General features: G+C 44.5%; 1 protein-coding gene and 1 non-coding gene across 2 annotated transcripts; both read left to right on the forward strand.

The window, feature by feature from the left end:
* The first annotated feature begins 1,296 nt into the window (after positions 1-1,296).
* On the forward strand, positions 1,297-25,213 carry LOC128707939 (cardioacceleratory peptide receptor-like). Its single transcript, XM_053802897.1, has 8 exons — positions 1,297-1,893; positions 1,976-2,098; positions 19,255-19,390; positions 23,295-23,492; positions 23,579-23,674; positions 23,759-23,923; positions 23,993-24,284; positions 24,961-25,213. The coding sequence occupies exons 1-8, from the start codon at positions 1,297-1,299 to the stop codon at positions 25,211-25,213; spliced, it is 1,860 nt and encodes a 619-aa protein (XP_053658872.1).
* On the forward strand, positions 17,373-17,446 carry Trnan-guu (transfer RNA asparagine (anticodon GUU)). Its single transcript has one exon. It is a non-coding gene; the product is annotated as a tRNA-Asn (tRNA).
* Positions 25,214-27,142: the final 1,929 nt, after the last annotated feature.

Genomic DNA, 27,142 nt, shown 5'->3' on the forward strand with positions numbered 1-27,142 from the left:
TGGGCTAGTTTAATTACTTACTGTTCGGTCTCGGTACCGGAACCAGGACGATGCACGGTCAGTTATTACCGTCGCCCGCACATTCAGTGGCCAATATTGATGTTTGCTCGCCCGACCATTAGTGACCCTTCTCAAAGGAACGAAATGATGAATCGATTTGTACCGCAGGACCATTTGCCGTACGCTGGGGGACGTTTGAAATCTACTGGCCAAGTTTGCAAAGCTACAGGTGGTCCTCGTGGGTGATGTTCCGAGCATTCAGAGCCATCGTTCACACTTTATGAATTCATGATTGGATTGCGAATCAGCGCACGGTTACGGCAGGAGCACGCCAATCGCCAATGATTTGACACACCACCATGACCGATGGTCTTCAAACAGGGAGGGAGTTCTGTTCCTGGTCGCGGTACTTCGCTTTACACGAGAGGTTGAGAGAAGATAGACGCGCATGTCGTGTGTCGTACTATTAGCTACGCAATGAACAAACGCAATGGAAACAACATTTTTGGGATCATCCGAATCGCTCCCGTGCTTACCCGTCGCTAAACGAAGCCAAACGGAACGAGGTTCGAATCAAAACAGTATTTGCAGCCAAATCTCATAAATAACGCCGTCAAGGAAATGTGAACGATGCACGGTACGGAGCACAAATTCCTGACCCGTCATATGCTGCGTCCCGTCCAGGGGAAAGGGCATCCGGTGGAAGGAACACATGAAACATTCAGCAAAAAACGTGGTGAATGTCTGCTGGTATGAGAGATACCTTGGAGGTATTTTGAGTTTGTTTTGCGTTTTTTTTCCGAATTGCTCTTTGGGTTAGCATCGTGCGGAAAAAGTGACTATTTTGGAAAGCTATTACTTGATTTTGAGCAGCAATAAATTTCGCAAAATTATACAGTTGGCTATTTGTTACATCTGGTCGACGTGTAGACTCTATTATGTGAAGCAGCGAGCATGGAAACATTTATTGGATTATAGCCAGAAGCGATTAAATCAATTTTTTTCTTCTTATTAATATGGATGATGTGTCTGGTAAGCCTCCAAAGCGAACGATTCCCTTAGATCTGAGGCATTTCAATCTCAATATTGTAGAACCTTACAACGGTTGTTTGTAGCTAAAAGCGTCAGAACATCTTTGTTTATAAGTCATATTCCGTTTCGCCACTTTCAGATCACGCAGCACACAACGTTCGTACGTCAGCAAAACGTTCCAACGCGACCCACAAAATCGGACGCATCGTTCGCGTGGATTTCCTCGGAAATGGTGACCGGTAACTCGGACGTGCGCCCGGAACCATGCTGCCAATTCTCACCTGGGCCTACCTGCGTCATCTTGCCGTCCAGTACCATGCGGAACCACAGGAACCGTTCGGTGGCGTACAGCGTATATCAGCGACACCTTCCCTCGGTATGGAACCTGCAGCCCACGGCTACAATTGTAGTCCCTTGTCGACGCTTACGCCCATCAGCAACGCTTCGAATAAGGGCCACGGATTTACTACACACTTAGATCGGGCAATTGGCTCGACATTCACTCCACACGGTTGTCAGTCAAGGTTAGGCGGTCGGTGGATCATCACAAACGATACGGACGGCACATTCCATCCGTCCGTGCCGTTACATCAGCGCTCAAACGTAGCAAGTGCGGGAGGAAACACCCACCAGTCGAGTATGCATTTCCGGGAGCAGGTGGACGCGTTCGGCATCTCCAGCAGTACACAGATCTCAGCATTACCGCTTCCGCTGGTCCACAGTACGGGAGTCACCAGGGATCCAACGGATTCCCACGCGGTGCGCGGTATCCCGGCTGTCGGAACCGGACTTGGATCGGTCGGATCATTCGTTGCCGTGAACGATGTCATTGGCATGAACATTACACCGGCATTATCGCAGGTAAGATCGCAAGATGTCCCACATCTTCCCACATCCGCCCCGACTGAAGTGACTGCAAAATGGAACTCGTAAAATTTTACAGGTTCTTTTAGCGCCTCCCGCGACTAGTGCGGGCTCCGGTGCGTCCATCATTGCGGCCGTGAATGGAGTGGCCGATGACAACGGGACGCGCGGCGAGGAAATAAATTCCTTTTACTTTTATGAGGTAAGTTTTGTGCCTGGCTGGCTGGTTGATTCGATTCGTTGCGTTACGGTAATTTTTCGCTGCACAAGAAAACAAATCCTTACTTCGTCACGCGGTGCCGTCGGTGGTGGTGTCTCTGTGGAGGTGCCCGAGGTGTGGCACGGTACGGCAGGGTAATAAAAGTATATGAGTGCATTAGTGATGAAGTTGACGAGGATTTCGCGAGTGCCAATCGAGTGAAAAAATAATATTGGAGGGGACGTCACATTACCGTTGTCTTGGTATTGATGTGATGTAGCAGCTTTTATGAAGTCATCAACGGTTCTTATCGCAACCGAAACTTTCACGCGGACAGCAGAAACAGCTGCAGGTTGCCGGAAAAGACGGCTAAGGTATGCTCACAAATGGCCAATGCAATGCGTGGGCCATAAACATCAAAGACGAGCAAGGGCGCTATTTGACGGTCTGCGGATGAGCAAAATCTCGGCACAAAATTGTTGTCCAAATTTTTGTACTCCAACCCAACAAACCACAACATCGTTTGATTATGATCTCGTATCCGAACCGCATAACAATTTGTGCGGTAGGTTACGGTGCGGTACGGACATTTTTGCCGCATTCTTACGCTCGTTTTGTCGTCGCGTGCTGTGACAACGATCGGCACAAACGCTCGCCGCAACGAAGTTTGAACCGCGCTCGGTACGGCTGGCGTCAAGCGCAACACATTCCCGGGGTGTGCTGGTGTGGTAGGACCTAATTTTCTGCAACGCCATCGTGGAGGGAAAGCATTTTCGCATTATCGGCATTATCATTGACCTACCTAGCTGACGGGCAGCACCACGAAAAGAAGAACGTGCTGCGCTGAATTGATTTTGTCTAGACGGAATAATTTATAGAGATTGTGTTCGATTCGTGTGAGTCAGCCAGTGCCGTAAGACAGAAGCAACGGTACGCCAGAGAACGATTCATGATGATTTCCAAGCGTTCCGTTGCGTTTAGAATGCGAGCGTTCGCAAGATATTCGGCACGTTTCTGGTTTTGTGATGAGGAATGTTCTAGTCGGGAACATTTAACATTGGATGTGTTTTCGAGGCGAAGGCGAAGCATCGTAGAAGCGCGTAACGGTGCGGAATGTTCGTTGAAGAATTATAGCAATGAGGATTTAAATGACATTAGATCTTTCGGATAACTATTTTATATAGTAGAGTGATAAATAACATAAGAGTTTGTTACAATTTTCAGGTGTTTTAATCATTTTATATTGTCGGAATTGAAATCGAACGAAACACATGTTGTGGTTTCCATGTCGCTATGATTCAAGTATTCAACTTAGTTTTATATGCTTGACATCTGTTATGTTTACGTAGTGCTCAACTTGGATTCTTCGTTAAGTATATTTTGTTAAATAAATGTAAAATATTAGTTTGATAAACCTTATACATGATCAGTATCAGTAATGTACAGTAACGGGCAATATGTAGTCAAGATGTCTAATATGCCTTTCTATGTTTTATGAGTGGTAACAAAGTTCCTGAAATAGCTTGCAGAAACAATTTAGTGCTAGTAAATGGATTTCCTTATCGGTACGTTTTACAGCTTTATATGGTACCGTTTTCGCTTGCTAGCTAACGCAAGTGAAACAATGTCGCGTATAGAGTTCCAGCGGGTTCATAAACTCCAACCACTACGTCTTCAACAAGTCTTCACGAATCCCGATCCATGCCAACGGGCAGCAAATGGTCACCGAGCTGGCGCCAGCCATACAGAAACCATTTCGGTTAACCACCCAAAACCGGAAACAAAACATCCCCACATCTCGGATGTGGCAGGGCCACTAATCGCGCTTGGAAAAACGATTAGTTATCGAAAAAGCGTGTGACGATCGGTTTCCGGCCACTGTTGGTGGTGAAAATTTATAGCTGCCCATAACTTTTTCCCGGGTTTTCCGACCGTTTTGCGGAAGTTATGTGCGTGTGAAGTGGTTTGACAATTGAGAACCACACCGCCCGGTAGCGTGAGCCATGGGTGCACTTAGCCGAAAAACCACGCAACGAAAACCCGCGGGTGTCGTAAAAAGCGCACCATTTAACCTAGTTTCGTCCCCAGTTTTGTCGACGCGTGAAAACGGAAGGAAATCGCATACTACGTAAGTAGTAGCTAGAAGCAATTAAAATTGCTTATCAAACGGTCGAAAATGTGGAGTGATTCTGGTGATAGCGTACACCAGGAAGTCGCTCTACATGACGGTACAGAGTGAGGTTAGTAAAGAAGGACACACACACACACACACACACACACACACACACACACACACCGACTAGGGAATTTCCTGGAACACCAACTCGAGGATCAAAAGCACGCGTCCTTCAGACTTTAATTTACAAACTGAGATTTTAAATGGGGTTGTCACGGGGGTCGTTCAAGTAGTGAAAAAAGGGATACAAATTGCAATCTAGTTGGCGTGTCTGTCGGTGATCTGAAAGCTGGTGCCCATCAACGGGGAAAGCCCTCGCCGGATGCAGAAAACAATGAACTGGGCGCTCTTTTACAAAGGTTTTTTTCGGAATAAAATCACGTAACGTTGATTTTTCACACGAGTGAAAGTTTTGTACTCTATGGAGAATGTTGTAGAAGTGTGTTGAACTTACTATAAAACTTACTTAGAACTTAACTTATAAAACTATATGTAACATTTAAATTGTACAGAGTGGTTTGAATCAAAACCCACCACCAAACCATTCTCTAAAACAAGACAAAGCTACCTATGGAATATATCTGCCATCAAAATTTCTTACAAACAGATTACTGTCCTCATTGCAATTCAGTTGGAACGAATCCATTTTTGCTCTTGTTCAAATTCTTCCGTGCTTCTTGTCAATCAACCGGAAACCGTACCCTTCCAACACTTATCTGCGACCGACATTAAGACTTCATAAAAGACAGTACCGTTCGTAAGCGGTTTCCGGTGCTCTGCTCGTTCGCCGGTTCTAACTTTCCCCACATTCGGTTCGAGCAGGCCCAAGATCTCATTGAAATTCATCGAGAATCGGTTGGTATTAAATTGTTAACCGGTAGCAAAAGGCACAGTCCGCTACCTTAAATCCTCTACCGCTCGGTACGGTACGTTATGACGAGGCAAGGTTAGCAACACACCACACCAAATCAAACCGTTCTGCGGTATGACAACGATGGCTAGCGGGTGAGTGTCGCAAAACGTTTCGCACAACGTGCGTTCTTGGGTTTCATTTCGTGCGGAACGTTTCCAAAGTGGCTCTTGTTTTGGAAAGCATTTCGTTTTGGGGAAAAGGTAAATGAAGTAATTTGCATGCGTTTCGGAATACCTTGGATTCGGGTGTGCGTGAACGGTGATGAAAGATTGCATCACCGGGTTGGCTTATCATGATTCAGTCGCACGAAAAGTATACATAATAGAACGCTTAAAGAAAACTTTCACTAAGAATATGAAGGTGAAGGTTTTGAAAAGTTAGAGCACAATTAAAAACAGTTGTACAATCTCCAATTGTGATGCTAACGGTAGGAATCCGTTCGTGATGACAACACGCTAAAACCATCATAATAAATAATTATAGGATAGACAATAATCTTATCATATCCTCCTTTTCAAGCATGTTAACGTTGATGTGGACGGAAACGTCAAACTTAAAAACACGCAGGGCATAGAGAAAACTCCCGTGTTCGGATGATGACGAACCTCGAGTTGCATGTCTGAAGGGCATCATCCAGATAAACAAGAATTCCCCACCCGGATTATGCGCATCACTTGAAACGTGCCAATCATCTCTGCGGTTATATTGGTTTTGCCGGATAATAAGTTTAGTACTCTTTGCGCTCAAGGTAAAGCCGAATACTTCCAGCCGTGATCGTGACCAGGTACCTGTTTTGATGTGGAACTAATTCAGGGAAATCTCAAAATGCCTCGATTCCAGGAATTAATTCCAGGGCGAGGATATCAATGCGATTATCGGGAACAGCTGAAGTGCGTCCTATTAAGGAGTAAAGTACTGCCAGGAGAATTGATCACTACGTAGGTGATAAGAAAATAATTAAACATAGCCGACCGGTTGTGTAAAGGCGTTGCGCTTTTAATGAATAATGTAGACGCTTGAAGAGCATTTACAACATAATCCTCCTCTAGTGCAAACCGCTGGACCAGAAGAGTTTCTCGATGATACTTTAGTAGGGAATCATGAGATTACACAAGCAATTGCAGTATGCTCCTGTGTTCTGGATGGGGGAATGGCTATCAGTACTTGGAAAATAAACAAATTGATTTTTGTCCGATAGCGATGGTTTACTGATACAGTTGAGCAAAGCAAATAATTTAATTATAATGTGGTTGATAACATTACTTTGCATTGTTCGAGAGCTGTGAGTAATACTTAATTTCTTACTGAATATTATTCAAATCACGTGAAATAGTGTACATTAAGAGCAGGACGAATAACTTTAATTGGAAAACTATCAACGTGTGAATGCCATTTTCTGATCGTCCATTCCGCGTATCGCTGGATGAGTGTTGGTTTATTTACTTTAGCATTCCTCCCGCGAAGTGGCATCGTTTTCCTGAGTCTCGTTCCGTCTATCGCTATTCAATTATCTGCAGGCGACCGATTATATTACTTGTGACACGTGTTACATATGCAGATCGAGTACGACATGTACACGCAACGATCACTGCACGAGGGATTGTACACAGCCGGCAGGCAAGAAAGTGTGTTCGCTGGAAAGAAACTCGTCTTACGCTTCACCAAAGAAGTCTGAAAGTCTCTTACGTTTGACTCCATCCGTTTCAACCCTTTATCCTGCTAGCTGTCAAACGCTCCAGCTAGTAAGATTTTATAGATTCTGAAGGTTTCCCTTTCGTATCACCAGAAGCAAAACCCCCCACGATGGGCATACAGTAAACCCTCTTGGTATAAAATCGTGCCCCCTTACCTTCCGCAGTGCCAAGACAGAATGGAAACAGATGCTATAATGCTGCAGGGAATTAGCATAACCCATCCACGCGGTACACTAATCGTATGTGACGTGTGCCACCGAGTACTGCAGGCTGGCACCGGTGGTTGACTGTTGCCATTCCCGATGGTGAGGATGCGCCTCGATCGATTTCATGCTTGTTGGCGATTATTTTAACATTTATCTTGATTTGCACGGCAGCACTCCGCCTTGGGTGGTGTGTTCCTCCAACCCAACCGACCGAAAGCCATCATTGCTTCTGACACCTCGAGAACCGGATTTTACGAGCCGTCTCGCGATGGTACGAGGGTATGCAGTTAAGAAGCTGTTCACCATCGGAACGATTATATGCACGGTGGAGCGATAATTTGTTGGGACAGAAAAAGCGAGCAGCAGTTTGTTCGATTTACGATGATGCTCGACTGTGGGGCCGGTGGATGATAGTTTGTTTACGCAAGGGGCGTGTTGAAGCACTAGAGAAATTGATGTCCCATATATTACGGGAGCCGCTGAAAGTCCTTTCAGCAATGGCTTTTGACACTGAGCAAAGCACACGTCCGGAACAAGTGTGTGCTGACACTTGGCTGATGTTCTGTAATTGGTGAGGTGTGGGTGTGATTTGTGATACCGATTTGCGCCTGTTGGTATGCAAATAAGAGGATTCTGTTTTAGTTGTAAGGTATGTAGTGGTTTAGACGAGAATGTTTCTCACTCTTTAACCTCACTTTACTTTGCTTGCGTTCTCAAGTTCCATGTCATGTCCTAATATCCTTTCAGCCGTTGAAGATATAGTTGCAGACAGTTTGACTTCACGTTGGTGCTAATGGTTTTTTCCCCGTACCTCAACATTTCTTGAGATATTTTAATATCATTGTGAAATTATTTTAAACACATTTGAAAATATTCTAGAGTTCATTGAAGATTGAGTATTGAGAAACGATACAATTTTCTTGCATTCAAATATTACTATTATAAAAGCTTTTGTTTTGTTGAAGTTTAGTTGATATAGGCATCCGGAGACACGAAAAGTTTTGGTCCATTTAGTTGTTAATTTAGTTAAAATTTTAATTATTTTGCAGATCGTTTAGAACTAGTTATTAGCCTGCAGTACTCACAGCACCGTCGACTTCGTTCGTGGTTGAACTCCACCCTGACGGATCGTGCTGTGTGCAATCACGCAGGTATGCGGGAAATAGTTATGTTCGTTGTGTTTGATTTATCTGAAGCATTTTTTAAAAGCCATTCCAGCAACCGGTAGAAAAATGTGCTTATGACCACATACGCGACGCCATCCTCTGGCAGCTGATGGCACACTGGCACATTCATCAAAACAGCAAAAACTTGTTCAATTATCCCGGCGCAATTAAGGCCCCCGGTACGAATGCACTGCAACCGCTAGTCTTCGGTCTTTCTGTAAGAAATCTTCCACTGTCTTATCGGTTTGCCGCTGGCAGGGTCTTAAATGCGAACTGTAAAAGCAAAAACAAATATAAGGCTCTACACCGAGAGTGCAAAAACCGGCAAACAACCAATGGAATGAAATGGTATCGGCGTATGGCATCTGCTCGCCGAGGCACGAATGTCGACGTTCGTCTTTGAAGTTTATTGATTTGTGATCATTATCGTGAAGAATTTAGAGCCACCCGTTCGTACTGTAGCTTCCTGTTCCCCGGGAACCGTGCCAATCTCGGTTCTGTGCGCTCCCCGGCGAGGAAGCTAATTAACTAATCTGTTGAACACTTCATTATTTTCGACTCGCCCAGCCTGTTCATGATCTTGAGTGTGATTCTTTGGCAGTGATCCGGTGGATGTAGGGAACGAAGTGTGCGCGGGATAAAAAATGATCCTCGATCTTTAAGCGCCTGCAATTGCACCCGTGGTGTATGTGATTTTTTTTCCTCTCGCACTTTCACGTACCAGAATTGAACTTCTGGCTGCAGTCAATCGTTCGTTCGTATGTTTGCACCAATCTCCGCAGTACTGGGCCTTGGTGCGCACAGAACACACCGAAATGAAACAGGAGAAGGAAAAACAACCATCCCTCCCATCATCCTCACGGTCCAGATGGACCAGCGAGGCATTTAACCTGGGTGCATTACATTCCAACCCGGACTGCAGTAGATTTATGAAAAAAAAAACATACTAAACGAATGAGAACGAGCAAGAAATAATGCAGCAAGTTCTTCGACGCCTTCAATCGCACAGCAAACGGTTCGCATTGAATTCGTTTATGAGGCAGATGACTCTGTGGTGCGCTTCACAGAAACTCTCCGACCGGCCATCCGTTCGATTGGCTCATGAAGGGCTGTACGGGGTGTTTGGCATTGTCTGTGTGTTTTTTTTCATGCCCATCCTGTCCCTTCGAAGTATCTTGTCTGTTGTGTTGCTCGGCTGCCGAGTTTTGAAGCCGTAATTGCAAACCGGCTTCGGGCATCACTCTCCGTTTTTGCCATTTCAATCGATTCCGTCGATTTGTGGTGGAAGATCGAGATCTCGGCTCGCTCCCCATTCCAGTTCCTGCGCGGGTAAGGTATGGGTTACTTGCGTTTTGATACATTGATACGTGTTAATTATTATTCCGCTCGCTAACGGTGGTGCAATTGTGCGGAAGTAGGTGAGGCAACCGATGGGAAGAATCCTGCCGTGGCGAGTGCACCGAAGTTATGCGTTCAATTGCACGTGTGGAATCGCGGCTAGGCGTCAATAGACTGGGGCCACACAATTTAGCTCAATTAATGTTAATATGTTTTTTTTTGTCACTGCTGGACCGAATTACTAGGATAAAATTTCACAAGGCACGTTGTGATTGTGATATTTCGATGCAGAGTTCACATTTGAAAAAAAAAATCCTTCATTGGCAAAATCTTGAATGAAATGTGTCATACAAAAGAATGGCCTGCTTAGTTATGGAACAGGTAGACGAAACAAATATGTATGTTTAATCAAGCTCAATACAAGTAGGACTAACAACCGATAAAGTGCAATTTACTCCTTGCTTAGTCCTATTGCGATCAGCAAAATACACTAAAAAACGAATGTACAATCTCCTCTCAACCAACCCCAGCATGGAAATAAGATTGGATGTATACAACACGACATCGATCTATGGAACAGGACTTCCGTCAGCTATATTACAGGAACCGGTGCGAGTCTTCATACGAACAGCTTGATACTAAACCCGTACTTTGCAGTTACGAGGCAAAGGAAAGGTCTATAGGAATATTCGAAATGACAGTGCAAAGACGTCTTGTTCTTTTGATGAACTCATCAAGACAGACTCTCGCCCTTTCAGTAATCGACCTTTTATCGACTTTCTGAGAGTCGATATAAATCGTATAGAATGTCTAGACGTGTGTGTCAGAAGTGTTTAGTGAATCGTTACGTCAAAGCGAGAGTAGAAGCATTAGAGACTTATTATAGTTATTTTATAAAAAATTTAACAATCTATTATTTCATTGAACTATATTGAAATAAAACGCAGGCTTTTGCACTCCAATTGTGCGAATATGAAAAACACATGGCAAATATACATACGTTTGGACACAAAACATACCACAAATATGCTGTAAGTGACGAAAGGCATCAAAGAACGTCACAATTATTCACTCAATAACAGTTCAGCATTGGAAAGTACGCTTAAAATCCCCCTGGAAAAGGCATAATAAATCTACGTTTCCTGCATCCCGGATTAGCTCGCCCTGTAAAAGGGTGTGAAAAATGCTGTGGGAAAGAGCTAATTATTGACATAATTAGAAGGCTCTTGCTGCCGCAGTGAATTAATGCCTACGGGTGCAATCGCACCAACGTGCGAATGTGCCAAAGACGTAAGACGTTCTTTGCGAAGTTGTCCCACGTCGCACCTGGACGCTGCTGAATGCTCGTTCCTATGGCAAGCCTAACTACCACACGGCCCAGGAAGTGTGTATCCAGACGCGTTTGTTACAGCTTGTCCCAGCAGCATCATCAACAGGTCGATCGATTCGATCTACCATGGGCGAGTCATCCTTATCCGCAAGATCCTAGTGCACGATTACGTATTCCGCAGGGTACACACAGTTTAACGTAGTACCATTGTGTGGAAGCACAACGGAATTCCCCCGACCAGACGGTGGACGGTTTGTGTGATGGAGCGTTTTTTCATGAATATTTCAAGCCGCATGCGTTCGTCAGATTGACACTTGCAACATGTTTGCTTACTCGGACGGACGGCTGCACGAAGGTGATGCGACAGAATTCCCGTCCTTTGGCTGGGTTGCGCCGGCCTCTGCTAATGGGATGAATTCCGGGTCGTTCATGCGTTCGGTTGCAGAACCCGCTTTGCCGAACGTGTGCTAATGTTTAATAAATGAGCTGTAACGTGGGCTGGAGGATGGCGGGACAGCACCAATGGGGAAGATGCATATGCATTTTTCGTGGTCAGGGCCGTGATCGGATGCGATGCGAATCAGTGCACTAACTAGCGAATTATCGAGAGCAGCTGTAACGATGAGGAGTGCATCATTTGAGCGTATACTTTGTACAAATTAGCCGAGTTGTAGAGTAATTAGCTTGCTAGTAGTACAAATTTGTTGAATTTTAAGTAAATTTATATTGCCAAAAAAAACGAATGAACAATGACACACTTGGTGTACAATTTGCGCAACATTTGAATGTAACTGTTGAACCAGAATAATTAAATGCATGAAGATTGGTAAGCAGGATGATGCAGCAGTTAAATATAATCCAACTACCACGTGGCTCACCATCGACGCAGTAAATCATATAACATTGCCTGTACAATGAGCAGGGGTTTACGATGGGAGGATTGGGTAGGATGTACGTTAATTATATGACACGTTGCAGCATCCAATGGAAACACTCAACCACTGACCAACGACGGTATGAGGCAAGTGTCCCCATACTGACAGTAAGCCCGATCGGGATAACTCGCATCTCACCGGACTGCATAATGTGGTCGTTTTACAACTGCTTGTAGCTCGTTAGTTCGGATTAGTGGAGGAATGCTCGCTTTGCTTTGGAGGTTCATTAAAATTGACACTTTCAGCTTCAGCTCTGCGGTTTATCGCGGGTGCACTTGAAAATTCATTTAGGTACGAACAATCTAACCATGCAACGTTTTCCACGCCCATTACGTCATTTGGTGTTTGGGAGATGGTAGGCGCGATGAATTGAATGCAATTTTGTAGTGCGAATTGCATACCTTCAGGCTGCGTCTTTAAAAAGGAACTTCATACCAAAAACATATCTTATGTACCTTATGCAGAGCTTCGAATTCTTATACCCTGAAGCTACCAAAAATTGACTGAAGCGAAACGTTGATGAATTCCTTAGAAAAATCCACTAATAATGGTTCTTCAATGTTTTTTGCTTTTAAATGACCTGTCGGCACACAAATTAGTGTTCAATATATGTAGGCACGAACCAGGAGACATACGAACTGACTCCACCTGGTTTGTTCCTTTTGATGGCAATAGTTTAAAAGGTGCATAACGTTCTATTTGCAAATTATCAACTAAACGGTCACCTTGCTAACAGACTCCCCGAATCTACCCAAACGCAAAAGTTCGTTCGTGGAACAAATGATGCGGTGCGTGCTGTGCCACGTACAGCGCAGAAATAGTTTTCAAATACACGTGCCCTTCCTACAGACAACGTCGACCAAAACCCGGATGGTGGGCGAATGGGCAATTGAAAGTTTCTCACCAGTATCAATTACCAGCGGGAGGGCTTTGCTCACACCTTTCGGCGAGTAAAACAATGAGGAAAACCCATCTTTTCCATTGCCAACACCTGGTCCTTTTGGGCAGCTAGCAGAGTGCTACGAGTCCGTAAAGTCCTTCGCCGTTGTTATGAAACCTAGCCGTGGTTTGTTGGCTGTGGGTTTTGGAGCAACTGAGTGGTTTCCCGTATCACGTTGTCTGCCGGCTGTGCAGAATTACGGAAAGCTGTGCCGTTTGGTTTGGCGCTTGGACGCTCACGTGGATATGGTTGCTTTTTCGCTACATTTAACAGAAAACAAATCGATTTGTACGTGAGTTCGGAATGAATAAACTTTGGATTCGGATTTGGAGAGTCCAAGCGGAGTACCTTTTTTCTTTCGATGTGCTATATAACCCATGGGTTCATGGTTGACATTGAAATTTTATTACATCAATCTAGAGACACTGCACAACGACACAGCATTAGTGTCTGATAATTGATCATCAATTTTATGCCATCTTTGCGTGATCGGTCACGGAACGCTTAGCTAACTAATTTGACAAGATACTAATTACACGCGTTATTCCGATTTGTTTTCGCGTTCGGTCGCGTGCCGATGGGTGCACTTTACAACGATCGGCTAATTGCAACCGTACAACCATCGGATGGCCAGAACCGTAGACACGTCCATGGTCCATGGTGATCGTTTTGCGAACGGATCAAATTAGCGCAGGAATATGGATTCCGATGCGATTTGATGCGACGATTACTGGCGGATCATTATGGATCAGCTTTTTCTTGCGAGCTAAATAACGACACGTACCGCTCGTGAAACGTCAATCAGATATGATTTTATTTTGCTGGCTAATGCTGCCCGAGCAAGCAGTTGATAACTCCATCGAAGGAAGTTTTAATTAGTACAACATTGTTTCCGCACGATTCGTTTCAAGTTCATTAAGTGGAGACGATTGTTTTGAGTCTGCTGGGTTGGGAAAAGCAACCGATGGTTAAACGGAGCGTAATAACAACCCAGAAATGGAGAGCCGCAATCAGAGCACCGGCACCGAGGAATGGTGTCAGGTATGCTGGGTTGATTAGTTTTGCTAACAATTTCATTTAAATTTTATCGATCCTGGTTTGGATGAAACATCTCGAAGGGTCCTTTGTAGTTGTGACTGTTATTGATGCTTATTTAATGGGGTCAGTCGTTCACCACTTAAATATGTTGTTCCAGCAACTGCTTGTGTAGGATGCCTGAAGAATGCACGCATCAGTTGATGATTTGCTGTGGATTAAATACAGTCGCCGAAAAGTATGCAATTGGAATTTTTAGTAACTCATAATATAAAGGAAGCAATACGAGAAGAGTTGCAATTGCTATAATTTTACCAAAACATGACCTTCACTTTGTCCTCTAATGACTGAAAAGTATTGCATACAGCGCCATCTCTTGTAATTATCTTAAACTACTAATTATTTAACGACGGAGAAATTTTTAAAGGAGACAGATTTGGTTAAATAATTTTCAGGTATAATTAATTTATTAAAGAATTTGATCTCTTCAACGGGAATCACAAAATACAGTGCTCACACGAGCTGAGGCTCTGTAATTCAGAATGTAAATAGAAAAAAACGGCATTCCCACTGATGTATTGACAAATTGATTTAAAACAAAAGTTGAAAATTTGTCTCTCTGTTGATCAATGGACACAAAGCGTACACATGGAGAAAGCAGTACGATCATCTGCAAATCCTGTTTTGTTGTTCGTTTTGTCAAACTGTGTATCTACACAGACACGCGCGATCACACCGTCCCGGTCGGTTCACATCCGACGATCGTAAATCGAACCATACGGTAGTCTTGCGTACCGATTAGGACTACCCAAAAGATGAAACACTTTGATAGTTTGTTCACAGAAACCATTCCCAGCCGAGCGACGTACTGCGAACGATCGGTCATTCGATAGGAATGAAAAAAACCCCTACAACGATCAGCCACAATAAATCACCTCCATTTGCTTTCGCAGCCTAACGACGTTGTTCTACGACTTCATACCGTACCTCGGTGTGTGCTAGTTTTGTTGAACGTTGAATGTAAGCTTCCGGACAGTGAACAACGACTCGGTTGGCGACGGAAAGGTATACGGCATACAAATTATATCTCAATCAGCATTCGTAATTCCTTTTTGGGAAAACGGTGCGGTACTCGTACGCGACCAAGTCGTCGTAATGATGCACTCGGCGGTTGAATAGCTCCTGACTACGCACGGTGTGCGCTTCGGCCGGGTATCTGTACGACCTGCGAGATCGTAGATATGTTCGTTCGTCTAGCCCGGTGTCTACCACCCTGCCCTTTAGCAGAGCGATCCAGTTTGGACTGTGTGTAACCGTGAACCAGAAAACAAAAGCCACAATCCCACGTCCTGTTTGCCGACCGCTTCCTAGTGGTCGCTGTGTCTGTCCGTTACTGAAACCCTCGTAGTGCTTCGATCAAGTTTTACCAACCGCCAAGTTCGGCGAAAAGACGATCGCGATATCATCAGGCCGCAACCGGACGATAAATAAACCCCCGCAGTGTGGTGTTTGCGGTTACTTCGCAACCGTCCGTACCCATTTGCGGCAGGCTTGGCGCAGGTTCGCGTGGTGCGCGTTTTGCAACACCCGAGATTTTCCGGGCTCCCGAGCAGCACCCTGATGGCGTCCAAAAAGGAAGCAGCACCCGAGCAGTGTCGGCAATGGCAAGGGTTGGTGGTGATTCTTAAAATTAAGACGTATATAGCAGCACCAGAAGAAAGAGTCCAGTTATTTCTTTGCCTCCGAAGATGTCCATCAGGGCGAACGCACAGGTTGAGCAGAGATAAGGTTTGAAATGTAGTCATCGACAGACTTCTGGTGATGGTATGATGGTTGTATCGTTGGTGCGGTTTGTTCTGCCCCTGACCCGCTCAGTTGTCCATCGCTTGTGGGGCTTTTACTTGAAATGTTGACCATCTAATTACCCGTACCGTGGACGACATCTCGCATAGCCGTGGGCTATTGCAATTTAATTAATTGTGAATAATTTCTACAACGGTGTCCGCCTTCCTTGGAGTTGGCGTTGACGTTTGGCTCTTGCCCTCCCAACTGCTGGGCCCGGTTGCAGGAAAATAATTCCTCTAATTCCTGGGGAATTTTGTGCCCACCGTTACACCAAGTCAAAGACGATTGCCGCCATTTTTCTTGAATGAGGTCCCAACGGTCCACCGCGAGTTGAAGGAACTGTTTCTTCGCGAACCAGGGAAATAGTTACTCTCGTTCAGTCGCTTTCACTATTCCCCCAAGGGATCTGCGCGAAGGCGCTGGAAGTAACTCCCGGATGCCATTTTTAGAACGCGGTACAGGGTTTGGCGAACTCTTGCTGCATGTTTCCAATGCACGGTCCAATCGGTGGTACTGGGCAGGAGCGTCAACAAAACGGCACACAATATTCATGCCGTAAAGTTGCGATGGATATGGAAATACCTTGGCACCCGATTATGCACGGTTCGTCTGCAATGGTGAAAGAATACACATTGGCAGCATTTATGCAGCTACTGGAGCATTAAAAATCTGTGTTGGAATTTCTGTGCAATCGGAGCGCGGAATGAACGTGTTGAAATGAATCAAAAATAACTTTGAGAAAGGTGAGTACAAATTAAAGGGTCCTATATTAGCCGAAGTGTAAAAATAGACCGGAGGCTGAACATCGAATGCCGGGCGGGAAATAATACCCATATGAAATGACGTCACACATCGGAAACAGGTTCCAGGAGTTTCTGCCTCGGTTTGAACATGTGCACCTCACCTACATTTAATCATCTTTTGACATTTTAATAACTGAACAAACGTGTGGGCCACTGACATTGACATGTACAGGGTGAAGCCGTTTATAATTGTCCAGTCAGAAACCATTATGAGTAAAACCGAAGCACCCTCTTGCAAATCGGTGAACATCAATCTGGCTTGGGGAGGAAGTTGTGAACCCGTTGCAACTTTCGCCACATGACGAGCCCGATGATAAAGTACATAATTTGGCAACGATAATTATTGTTTCACCACACACACACGAGCACCGGACTGGGTCGTGGGGTGCCCAAAAAGGTGATGAGAGATACAAAATTGTATAACGAACCGAATGGCCCGGTGGCCGGTGAGTGTGCAAGCGAGCGCATTAATTTGACAGATACATTGTTTAAACACGCATCGCCACCCGGTGAGTGGAATGTCATCCGTTGTGCGTGACGTCAGATCAACACAGGCAGAAACGATGAGACGATGAATTGAAGCAATTAAAATCAGCAGGCTCACCATCGAAACAGGTTGTTGCTGCAGAGGTAAACATGCGGACAAAAGAAGAAAAAAACCTAGCAACCGTGTAATAATTTCGACTAATTTTAATAGCTATTTAAAATGGGTTTAAAATCTTCTTGACTGGGACTGTTTGCTTTGCGCTTTGTTTATCACTCGCTGTGTGATGTAATGGGAAGGCCACGCGATATCTTTAACAGTGCGGTTGCGGGTCACAGTGCGTTGCTAGTGCGGCGTATCGTGTGCGTTAGTGAGTCGCAACAGATGGCGTTAGGTGACCCAGTCGCACAACGCCTTCGTGGCGCAATCGGTTAGCGCGTTCGGCTGTTAACCGAAAGGTTGGTGGTTCGAGTCCACCCGGGGGCGGCGAAGATTTTTTTTTAAAAATCGTCTATGGCCACAACACTCGTTCTATAATACAAGCAAGGAGGTGACGTGTAATATTACTCTGAAAGGTTATTGCGCGCGTATTTATGTAGTTTCATTTTTTTATGTTTAAGAGCATTTCCCTGAACTTCTTTCTACTTGTATTTGAGAGCCATTATACTTATTCAAGCGTGTTTATTATCAAAAGCAACTTGACACGTGGAATTAGTGAAAGCAAAATAAATCCTTTAGCTGTGACTTCTTCCACACCTTTCCGACATGCCAACAGCAACAAATCACCATTTGTATAAAGCATTTAAAAATAAATTGCATGATCTAGCATTACCACTGCCGTTTTTCTACCAGCTTCAACCTGACATTTAAGAATGCGCTAATGAAAGCAGATAACGTAAAGTCATCAAACGCTGGATGAAATACAAAACATGCTTGCTTGCGTGGGATGTTTCTTTCTTTCTCACAAGTTCATTCACCAAGCGTCCTAATTTCGCTCGGTTTACTCCTTCAACAGACAGACAAAAGTTCTCCCTTTCGCCAGAACCCAGACTTAACCAGTCAAAGAAATGCACTTCCAGACATAATATTACGTTGGTGGTGCTGCTGGTGGAATCAATTTATTATTATCGTACACCATAGCAAAACTAACGCCAGACGCACTAATTAGCCAGCGTGGTTAAGGGCGCCGCTAAAGTATTACTTGCGGAAGACCATTTTCCCCAATCCGTCGGATGGTCGGAACCGTCCTACGCGATGAACCATTTTCAATTTCTTAAAGCTACCCACAACCGACTTTTCATGCCATTTTCATAAATTTGCTACCGCCCAAAACTAACTGTGAGTAGTGCGGTGCTGTGGCTTTTCGCAGACCGGAACTTAAATTGCATCACTTTCAATTAGGCTGATTAAACTTTTCCTACGGAGGGATGTTTCGTAGTAAAACCGGCGTATGAGCTTAACGCGACATGGCGAGAGACGAGACGAGTTTATTCTTCCTTAACCGGACGCGAAAGCTCCGGAGCGAAGGATGCTTGCTATCGTTTTGGTGGCAGTTCGTGTAGGATAAGGCAATATTTATTAATGTTTTTTTTTGTTACAGATAAAGTAAAGTTCACGAGCGTTAAGTTAATTTTTTCCCTCCTAACATACACCCACTCGATGATAAACTCGTCAAACATACTGTAAAAGCTTTTGGCGGATGAGTGTGAATCTTTTCTGTGAGTTGCTATGGTAACTGTGATGGGATGTTACAGCTTAGAAAATAATTAAGTGTGTAATATAACGAGTTACACAAATGATGAGCATGATCCGGATTCATTGACAACTGAAGTTGAATACTCCATTCATATATGCCAAGTCTCGGCATGTGCTTTTATTAATGAACGTCAAAGGTACTTTTTTAATCTTTAATGCGATACACAGGCTTAGTATCGATATGTGAGCACCGGAGCAAAATCTCGTAATAAGTTCATGGCATTGACTTTATGCAGGATGTTTGGTGGTAATTGGCTTCCGAGATTATTATTATATTCATACCTCATAATGGGATAATCAATCCTTATCTACGCATAGACACACAAGAGACGGCTGTCATTTTAAGTTCAAACTTGTCCTACCAAAAAATAATGCTTTGTTACACGATTTGCATACATTTGGGGGCTAAAGTATAAAAGGGTGTTTTGTGTTGTTCGGTTTGAAACTAACAAAAATAAAGTCGAACTGAAAAACGATAAATTAGAGCTTATAGACTATTAATTTACACGTTTCTTTACCATTCTTTCTACCTTTTGCAGACTGAACAGTTCGCGTTGCTGTGGGTGCTGTTTACAGTGATCGTGCTGGGCAATTCGGCCGTGCTGCTGACGCTGATGCTTAACAGAACTCGCAAATCGCGAATGAATTTCTTCATCAAGCAGCTTGCAATTGCTGGTAAGTGGATGTGCAATATACAGTTTATTAATTTTCAGTATTGCATTACCGTGTGGATAAAAATGAAAGAAATAAGAAAGAAAAACTAAAGTGGCTGATATTGCGTTTGAAGTAGTTGGCATCAATGAAATGAACGGAAATTGAGATTCAATCATCGAGAAATATTAAATTTTCAACTGCTCTTAAAGATGATAAGGGTACATTTTTTCCAACCCGTAAAGGTACTTGACACGTGCTCGATACGTGGAAGTAAATTTATTAATTGAATCCCTCTTTATTGTGAATCATTCTTGTTCGTCCATTGTTTTGGGGTTGCACCGAATGAAGAGAAAACATTTTTCGGAAGGTTAGAAACAGTTAAAGTTGGGCCTGCTGGTGGCATATCATTCGGAGGGGGAAACAAGTAAAAAAGGCGGCTAATATTTCCGTTTAATAACAATTTCCTCGTTAGCTAAGGTTTTGTATCCTTTCACCCACGCTTACATCGTAATGGAGGGCTACCGATTGCCGGAGGAGTCTCTAGTAGCGACTTAAATGGTACAAAGATAGTTCGATCTAGGAGAAACAAAAAATCCTCCTAATCCATTTACTTCGCCCCAAACATTCGAAAATTTGGCAAAAATCCTTCCGTCAGCATTTAATGTTGAACACCGTGCGTGGGGAGAAAACAAACTCACCAAAGAAAATGCTTTAAATCGTAAAAGGACAACAAACTGTTCAAGTGCACTAAAGCGACGCACAACGGCTTCACGGTGAACGGTTTCTTACTCCGCCCTGCGTTTCCGTTCGCAATTCTCGTCCATCCGGTTCGAATCGGGTAAAGTTTGCCCATAAAAGTGCGCCCCCCACAGAATGACGGAATGCCCGCACGGACTGCTGCCCACAAAAAGGGTGGCAAAGCGTGCCAAAAGCATTACGTACCATCCGATCCCCAAAAACGGGAAGGAAAATATGATGCCAGCCAAAAAAAAAGAAAAACGAAAATCGACCCATTCAAGCATATCTACTTTAAACGACTCTCCCTTTATGCGATTTGATGTGGGTGATTTGATGCACAAAATGCGTCCCACGGTCGCAGCGCTTTCCACACTCCGTTTCACGGGACCGTTGCTCCGTGCGATGCACACTTCCGGTACCACTCCACGCCCAAGGGCGGAAACGAGGTCAAACTTTTGTCATTCTACAAGTTGAATCATCGTTCACGTTATGTGTCTTTGCTACCGCAACCCGGCGGTCACCAATCTGGGGGCGGACCACTGTTCGGTTCCATCCTCCAAAAAAAAAAATGGTCATAAAGATGAGGGACACATTCCTTTCCAAACACACACACGCGCGCACACAGCAATCATCAATCCCGTAAACACCGTACCCACACGACGATGAATATAAATTATGTGTCCTTGTTTCGACGAGGACGGGGGTTCCACCCCGAAAGCGGGATCCTTTCCCGGGTGTGCTTCTCTGCGCCACTGTGTAAACCGTTTGTTTGTTTGTTTGTTTGCTTTCGCTTCATTTAATGGCCTTATGCTGCACGGGATCGGGATGTGATTGTGACCGGTGGGTTGTCAAACGGTGAACAACAATACGCGGAAATAGGAAAATGCCGTCCCGTGCGATGTGCGGGCAAACGCACACCAACACCGAGCACGGATCGGCAATGAGATGTGATTTTGTTTCCCCCAAGGAGCAAACTTGCACATCTTGTAGATGCAAAAAAGGTTGTAAATGTCGCAGGAAAGGACTCGCTGGAAGATCAAAGTGAAGTGAAAAGAACAAGGACAACGTTTGCATCGAGAGCAAAATGGGACAGATCCGGTCATGATGTACCGAGTGTTGTCATCCATTCGCTCTAATGCCCACTGACTACGCAGGAGCTGTGCGTTGTCATTTTGAGCGTTGGATTGGACACTCGCAATGGCAGGATCATCAGAATCTGCATCGATTTTCCATCACGCCATACCGAAATTGAGTTCCCTTTCTTACGCGTTGTCGTTCCCACACATTCCGTGACCTTGTTGTTCATTCATCGCTAACGACCAGATGGTGTTCCATATTTTATGCAAAAAACAGTGAGTAATTAAAGATACTTCACGCGATACTGAAAGATGGGATACGCGAGTACGATTGCAGGGTACGAAGGGTCGAGATGGACAATACGCCCGTTGGACTCTTATTTTTTCTAGGGACATGGGTCTATTATTAGGTGGTAATGTTTATGCAAATACTCACATACTAACGAGCTCACAGGACTAGAATAACTTCATTGATGATTCAGGAGTTCATTCATTGGTTCTTCCCTCAGTTATGCGTGTTGTGCTGTATTTAGGCAGTGTTTAATGAGTTTAAAGACCGGTTAATGGCACCATGGTTAGTAATTATGAGTGTCCTTCGACTCAATAAACGTCGATTGATGTTTTAGAAATGAAAAAGTCGATTGAAGTTGACGCCGTTCAGTAGATTCTTAGTGACAAGAAAGCATTAATGTAGCAATCACCAAATGAATCGGACCGAAGATGTAAGTTATTCTTCATCTAGTTGATCGTCTAACAACAATGGTTCAATCCATTTACCCTTCTTGTCAACCGGCGAACTGTGTTCCAGTTTTAATTTATTTCGTTCACTCTCTTTATTAACGAATGGTTCAACAGGGCACAACTTACTACTTTCCGTAACCTATTTCGCCGCCGGTGACACGGCGAAGGAAAACTTCTATTCAATTACAAGTTTCCATTACTTGCACCATAAAAAGGAACACGCTCGGTCGGTCGGTTACACCCAAGGTGGCCAAAGTTGAGTTGTGGTTGACCCATCTTTCGTATGATTCGGGTGTACGAAAGGTAAAAAAAAAAATTGTTCTTCCCATGACGTACGACTACGCACGGCGTCGTGTTCTAGCAGGAGTGCTCATAAATTGTGATCAGATTTATGCGCCGTTCGGTTCGCCATTACTATTTATCGCGATTTGTGCACGGTAAGTAACGAGGCGGAATTTACGGCCGGACCGCCAACGTCCGGAAGCAATAAATCGGGTAAACGATGCACGATGGGAACGACGACATGGGGTCATCAGCGAGGTGAAGCGATTTAGTTTGAGCAAGTAAGTAGGAGCAAAGTTTCTAAAGGAATCTGCAGGAACTTACTTGAGGACAATCGAAAATCCGCTGCTTTTACGGTTTTTGTTTTCTTCTACATACCATTGTGCTGAAAGCGTTTTTTTTTTTTGCTGTCAATGATATCGGTTTGCAATTCCGATCGGATTGCGTTGCAATGTTCCATCGAAAAGCAAACAGCCCGTGAGCTGATAATCGTGTATGTAGAGCGAACGCTGTACCCGATGATCAATTATCACTGATTATCTACTAGCGATCCTCCGGCTGCTTCTTGCCGAATGCGAGCTTCAATTTTGCAAGTAGCTTATTGATCGCACGATATTTTCGATGATGACTTATAGGGCACTTTTTCAAAATATTTCCACGATAAAGTAATGTGGTGACATCCTTGTGTTTGCGTTGGAGAAGCCCCTTCATTGCCTCTAAGAACTCAAGGTAGCTCAACTTAGTCTACTCCATGGGGTTTACGTTGAAGTTGAAGTTGTTGTAACTGAGTTGAAACTCTACTATCGCACCTCCATCTATATCCAAATTCGACGATGCCCGTAAAAAAGAATCTGTAGATACGTGAATTGCATACTTTTAGGCGTTTAAATTTTAACGACATGGTTTTAGGACACTATGCAGTTACATTCTAGAAGCTTCGTACAGCGATTTAATTCAGCAATATTTGATTCAATTGTCATCATATGATCACTTATAAGTCTACTTACATGTATTTTATATTCATTCCCATTCCTATTTGTTTAACTGTACTAAAGCTTCCAATGTTCTCATCTACCTCCCTCTAACAGATCTCTGCGTTGGATTGCTAAGTGTTCTGACGGACATCATCTGGCGCATCACGGTAGTATGGCGAGCCGGAAATGCCGCCTGTAAAGCCATACGGTTCGTACAGGTCTGTGTTACATACGCCTCCACGTACGTGCTGGTGGCGCTCAGCATCGACCGCTACGATGCCATCACACATCCGATGAACTTTTCCGGCTGCTGTAAGTAACGACCAGAAGAAGCCAGTGTGTGCTGGCTGCTTTCCGTCCGTCAGTTGGCCGGTAACTATGCTTTGCTTTTCTTTCAGGGAGCCGTGCACGGAAGCTGGTGGCTGCGGCTTGGAGTTTCAGTATCCTTTTCTCCCTACCGATAACGTACTTTTACGAGGAGCGACTAATACAGGGTTAGTGGCCGTGGCCGGAAATTGGTGAGTTGTTGGGGGGGTGGACGTTTACTAACTGTTTTGTTCCGTTCCCTTATTTTCCAGGCAAAATGCAGTGCTGGATCGATCTGGTAGAAGCGTGGCGATGGCAACTTTACATGTGCTGGGTGTCGGGTTCCCTGTTCGTCATACCGGCGTTAATCATTTCCGCCTGTTACGCTATCATCGTACGAACGATCTGGGCAAAGGGTACCATTCTTGGTCCGATTGGTAAAAAACGTGTGCTAGATATGTTAATATGGACATTGTTTAGTTAATGAATTTTCAACAACATTGTAGATCGGACGCACAACGGCATGGCCGATCTGGCAACACGGCGCGCCAGCTCCCGTGGCATCATACCGCGTGCGAAGGTGAAGACGGTCAAGATGACGATCGTGATTGTGATCGTGTTCGTGCTGTGCTGGTCACCGTACATCATCTTCGATCTGCTGCAGGTATTTGGGCAAATACCGGCGACCCAAACTAATGTGGCCATTGCCACCTTCATCCAAAGCCTGGCACCGCTCAACTCGGCGGCCAATCCACTGATATACTGTCTCTTCTCAACGCAGGTGTGCCGTATGATTAAGTGAGTATTGTTACGTTTACATTAGTAGGGAAATTATTAAAAGCCTCTTTTGCACTTACTGTTTTTAATTAGTTGAAAAAAACCTTCACGCAAGTGTGCCATAAAATTGTGTTTTAATTAGCTGTAGGTGGATATTTTTATTTGCCACTTTTCGAGGCCAAACAGTTGGCTTCAAGCAAAATAAACTTCGTAAGGCAGCTCTAAATTCTCTTCTTCTAAAGAGTGGGCAATGTGGTTTTTAATTTTCCACACACCCAATAATCCAGATGCAACCAGCAGGCAAGCCGATCACGGACGAAGCACTTAAAGTGCTAAAAAGTGATCCATCGCCTCGTTTCGGAATGAGGCCAAAGCGGTACTCGGTGATTGGATTATTCCATCTAGCAGGTGCTTACTTTACGAGCGTCATAATTTTGCACATCGCGGATGGTTTATTGATTTACGGTCGTAAATTCACAATCGTTTTGCACAATTCCTTCAGGTCGTCATCTCGATGGACGTCATCTGTTCGGAGCAGAAAATTTGTCTTTACTGAAATTAGTATTACACACTAAAAGAAAAGATGCTCGCTGTAGAGTGGCAAGAGGCTATTCGAAGGACGAATTAAACCTTGTTCGCACCATCTTCATTTGCACCATTATTTAATGGGTCCCCGTTTTGGGTCGTTTCATTGCAGGAGACTGCCACCATTCCGATGGCTATGGTCGACAAAGTGGTGCTGCAAACCGCACGATTCCGGCACGCTACCGCTCGGCAATGGGACGACAGTGAACGGTGCGGCACACGGACGGTTTCACAACCACAACAGTAGCGATTCGATGCGAACGCTCACCACGTCACTGACCGTGTCCCGGAGGTCCTGCCTGCGGCCGGCCCGAGTTGTCATCGTGGAACGACCGAAAACGGAGCTCGCCATGTCGGAGGTGTAGACGTGTCCTGGAGCCGTCCTGAATTGGGGGACAAATTAGCTGATGCGTTAAAGCTGAGTAGCGTCACCAGACCAAACGAACGGAAATGCATCCTGTGGGTGCACGAAGAGACTTAATAGAAACACAACGTAAGACCCATTAGGGGTGGCAAAAGAAAAACAAACCCTAAGAGGCTTCGGTCGAAAGTTGCGAAACTGAAACAAAAACGGTACATCATCCATCAAAGAAACAAAAAAAGCGTACTTTCTCGAGGTGCTTAACACACCATGAAAGCGTAAAAGTCAACGATCGTTTGCTCTTAACAGAACAGTTTGCTTTGTGCACGATGCGTAAATAAACTCGACCCGGTGCAGTGGTCCGTTTTCAGGGCATATTGTTTGGTTGCAGCTTCACACATTCACTCAAACGGCACAAAAAAAGGCAATAGAATAATAGACCCGAACATAAGTAGCTTGCAAAGAAGAGGTTCAAACGGAAAACAGAAACATCCCAGCGTGCAAAATGATAGCAACAGAATGCGGTTTTGTAATGCGTATTGCATAGCTTTAGGCGTTTTTGTCATGTGAGATTCGTTTGGAGGTTTGGCTGGACATACGAAAGGAATGCATTATGCATTAGAATGTACGGTCCATCTCGTCAGCTTGTCAGCCTTCACTTAACAAACCATACCTTAGCTGGGTCGAAAAATTGGTTTCCTGGGCCATACCGCACGGTCAATGACACCGAGTGCTAAGCGGTTTCATTAATACGAACCCTTCTCACGTCACTGTCCGTTGGTGACTCGGACTCGCTACAAATGAAACGATTAGGCAAGCACCATGGCAAACGGGGTGGACCGTTGTCAAGTGCGCAAGAGAAAAGCAGAGCCTAACGCAGAGTGGAACAATCCGTCTCAGAATGAGGTTAGAGCCCTGGTTGGAATCTTAGGACCGTAGATTTATGTACGCCCATTATCGTCAAAGTCAATCCGTATCCGTATGTGCGCGTACGTACGTGTGCATGTGTGTGTGTGTGTTTTGGTTTTCGTGGGTGAGTGAATGTTATGTAAATGTTGCCCCATTCGATCCGTTAGATCCCTACTTAGTGTATGGCGGTTGATTAGACCCGGGAAAGATAAGGATCCCGGCGAGAGGTATCTTGCCAACACAAAAAAAGAAAACTAAAGACATTAAAGGAACAGAAGGATGAGCATAGGGAAATGAATGGGCAAACTGTTTTCCGCATCAAGATATGGAACGCCCCCGGTTGGGGGCGTAGTAAGTATGTACGGCCTACGAAAGCGCAAACCGAAATGCAGAGAAATGGTGCTCATGGTTTTGGGATCGAGTTGCATGTAAATAGCTATCAACCATCGTTCGAGGAAGTAAAATTCCAAATCCAAACCCAACCCTCTCTAATAGAGAGCGAGTTGTCGATGCTGTCTGATCGGTACCGCAAAGCAGAACCACGAAAAAAAAACCGTATTCACTACACCCAACGACTACCGTTCCGGGCCACTTGGACAACCGCACATACCACTTGGCGTTGCAAACAAATATGTGTATAGGAAAAGAAAAGCGCAAAACCAAAACAACCCCCATTTGCAAATATATTTACAATAAATGTTAAAACGATTTAGAAAGAAGGACTACTGCCACTGGATGGGTAGCGGAAGGCTGCTTTCGGCCCCTTTGTAGCTGGGTGGCTGAAGTTTGAACAAACCCACCACCTCCCAACGATCGTTTGTCACCTTTTGTGTTGGGAAGAGCTTTGTCGATGAATGTCCTAATATGCCTTCACAGTGTGGTGGTCGGAAAATTGAATGTGTTGGCGTAGGCAAGATAAACGTTTAACGGTGTAACGTGCTGACGTTTGCCGAATTCCAAACAGCAAACCAAAACCCCAATCGCGGATATCAATCAAGGGAAGCCAAGGTTCAACGAACTCCCG

This window comes from Anopheles marshallii, chromosome 2 (assembly GCF_943734725.1).
Source record: "Anopheles marshallii chromosome 2, idAnoMarsDA_429_01, whole genome shotgun sequence".
NCBI lineage: Eukaryota > Metazoa > Arthropoda > Insecta > Diptera > Culicidae > Anopheles > Anopheles marshallii.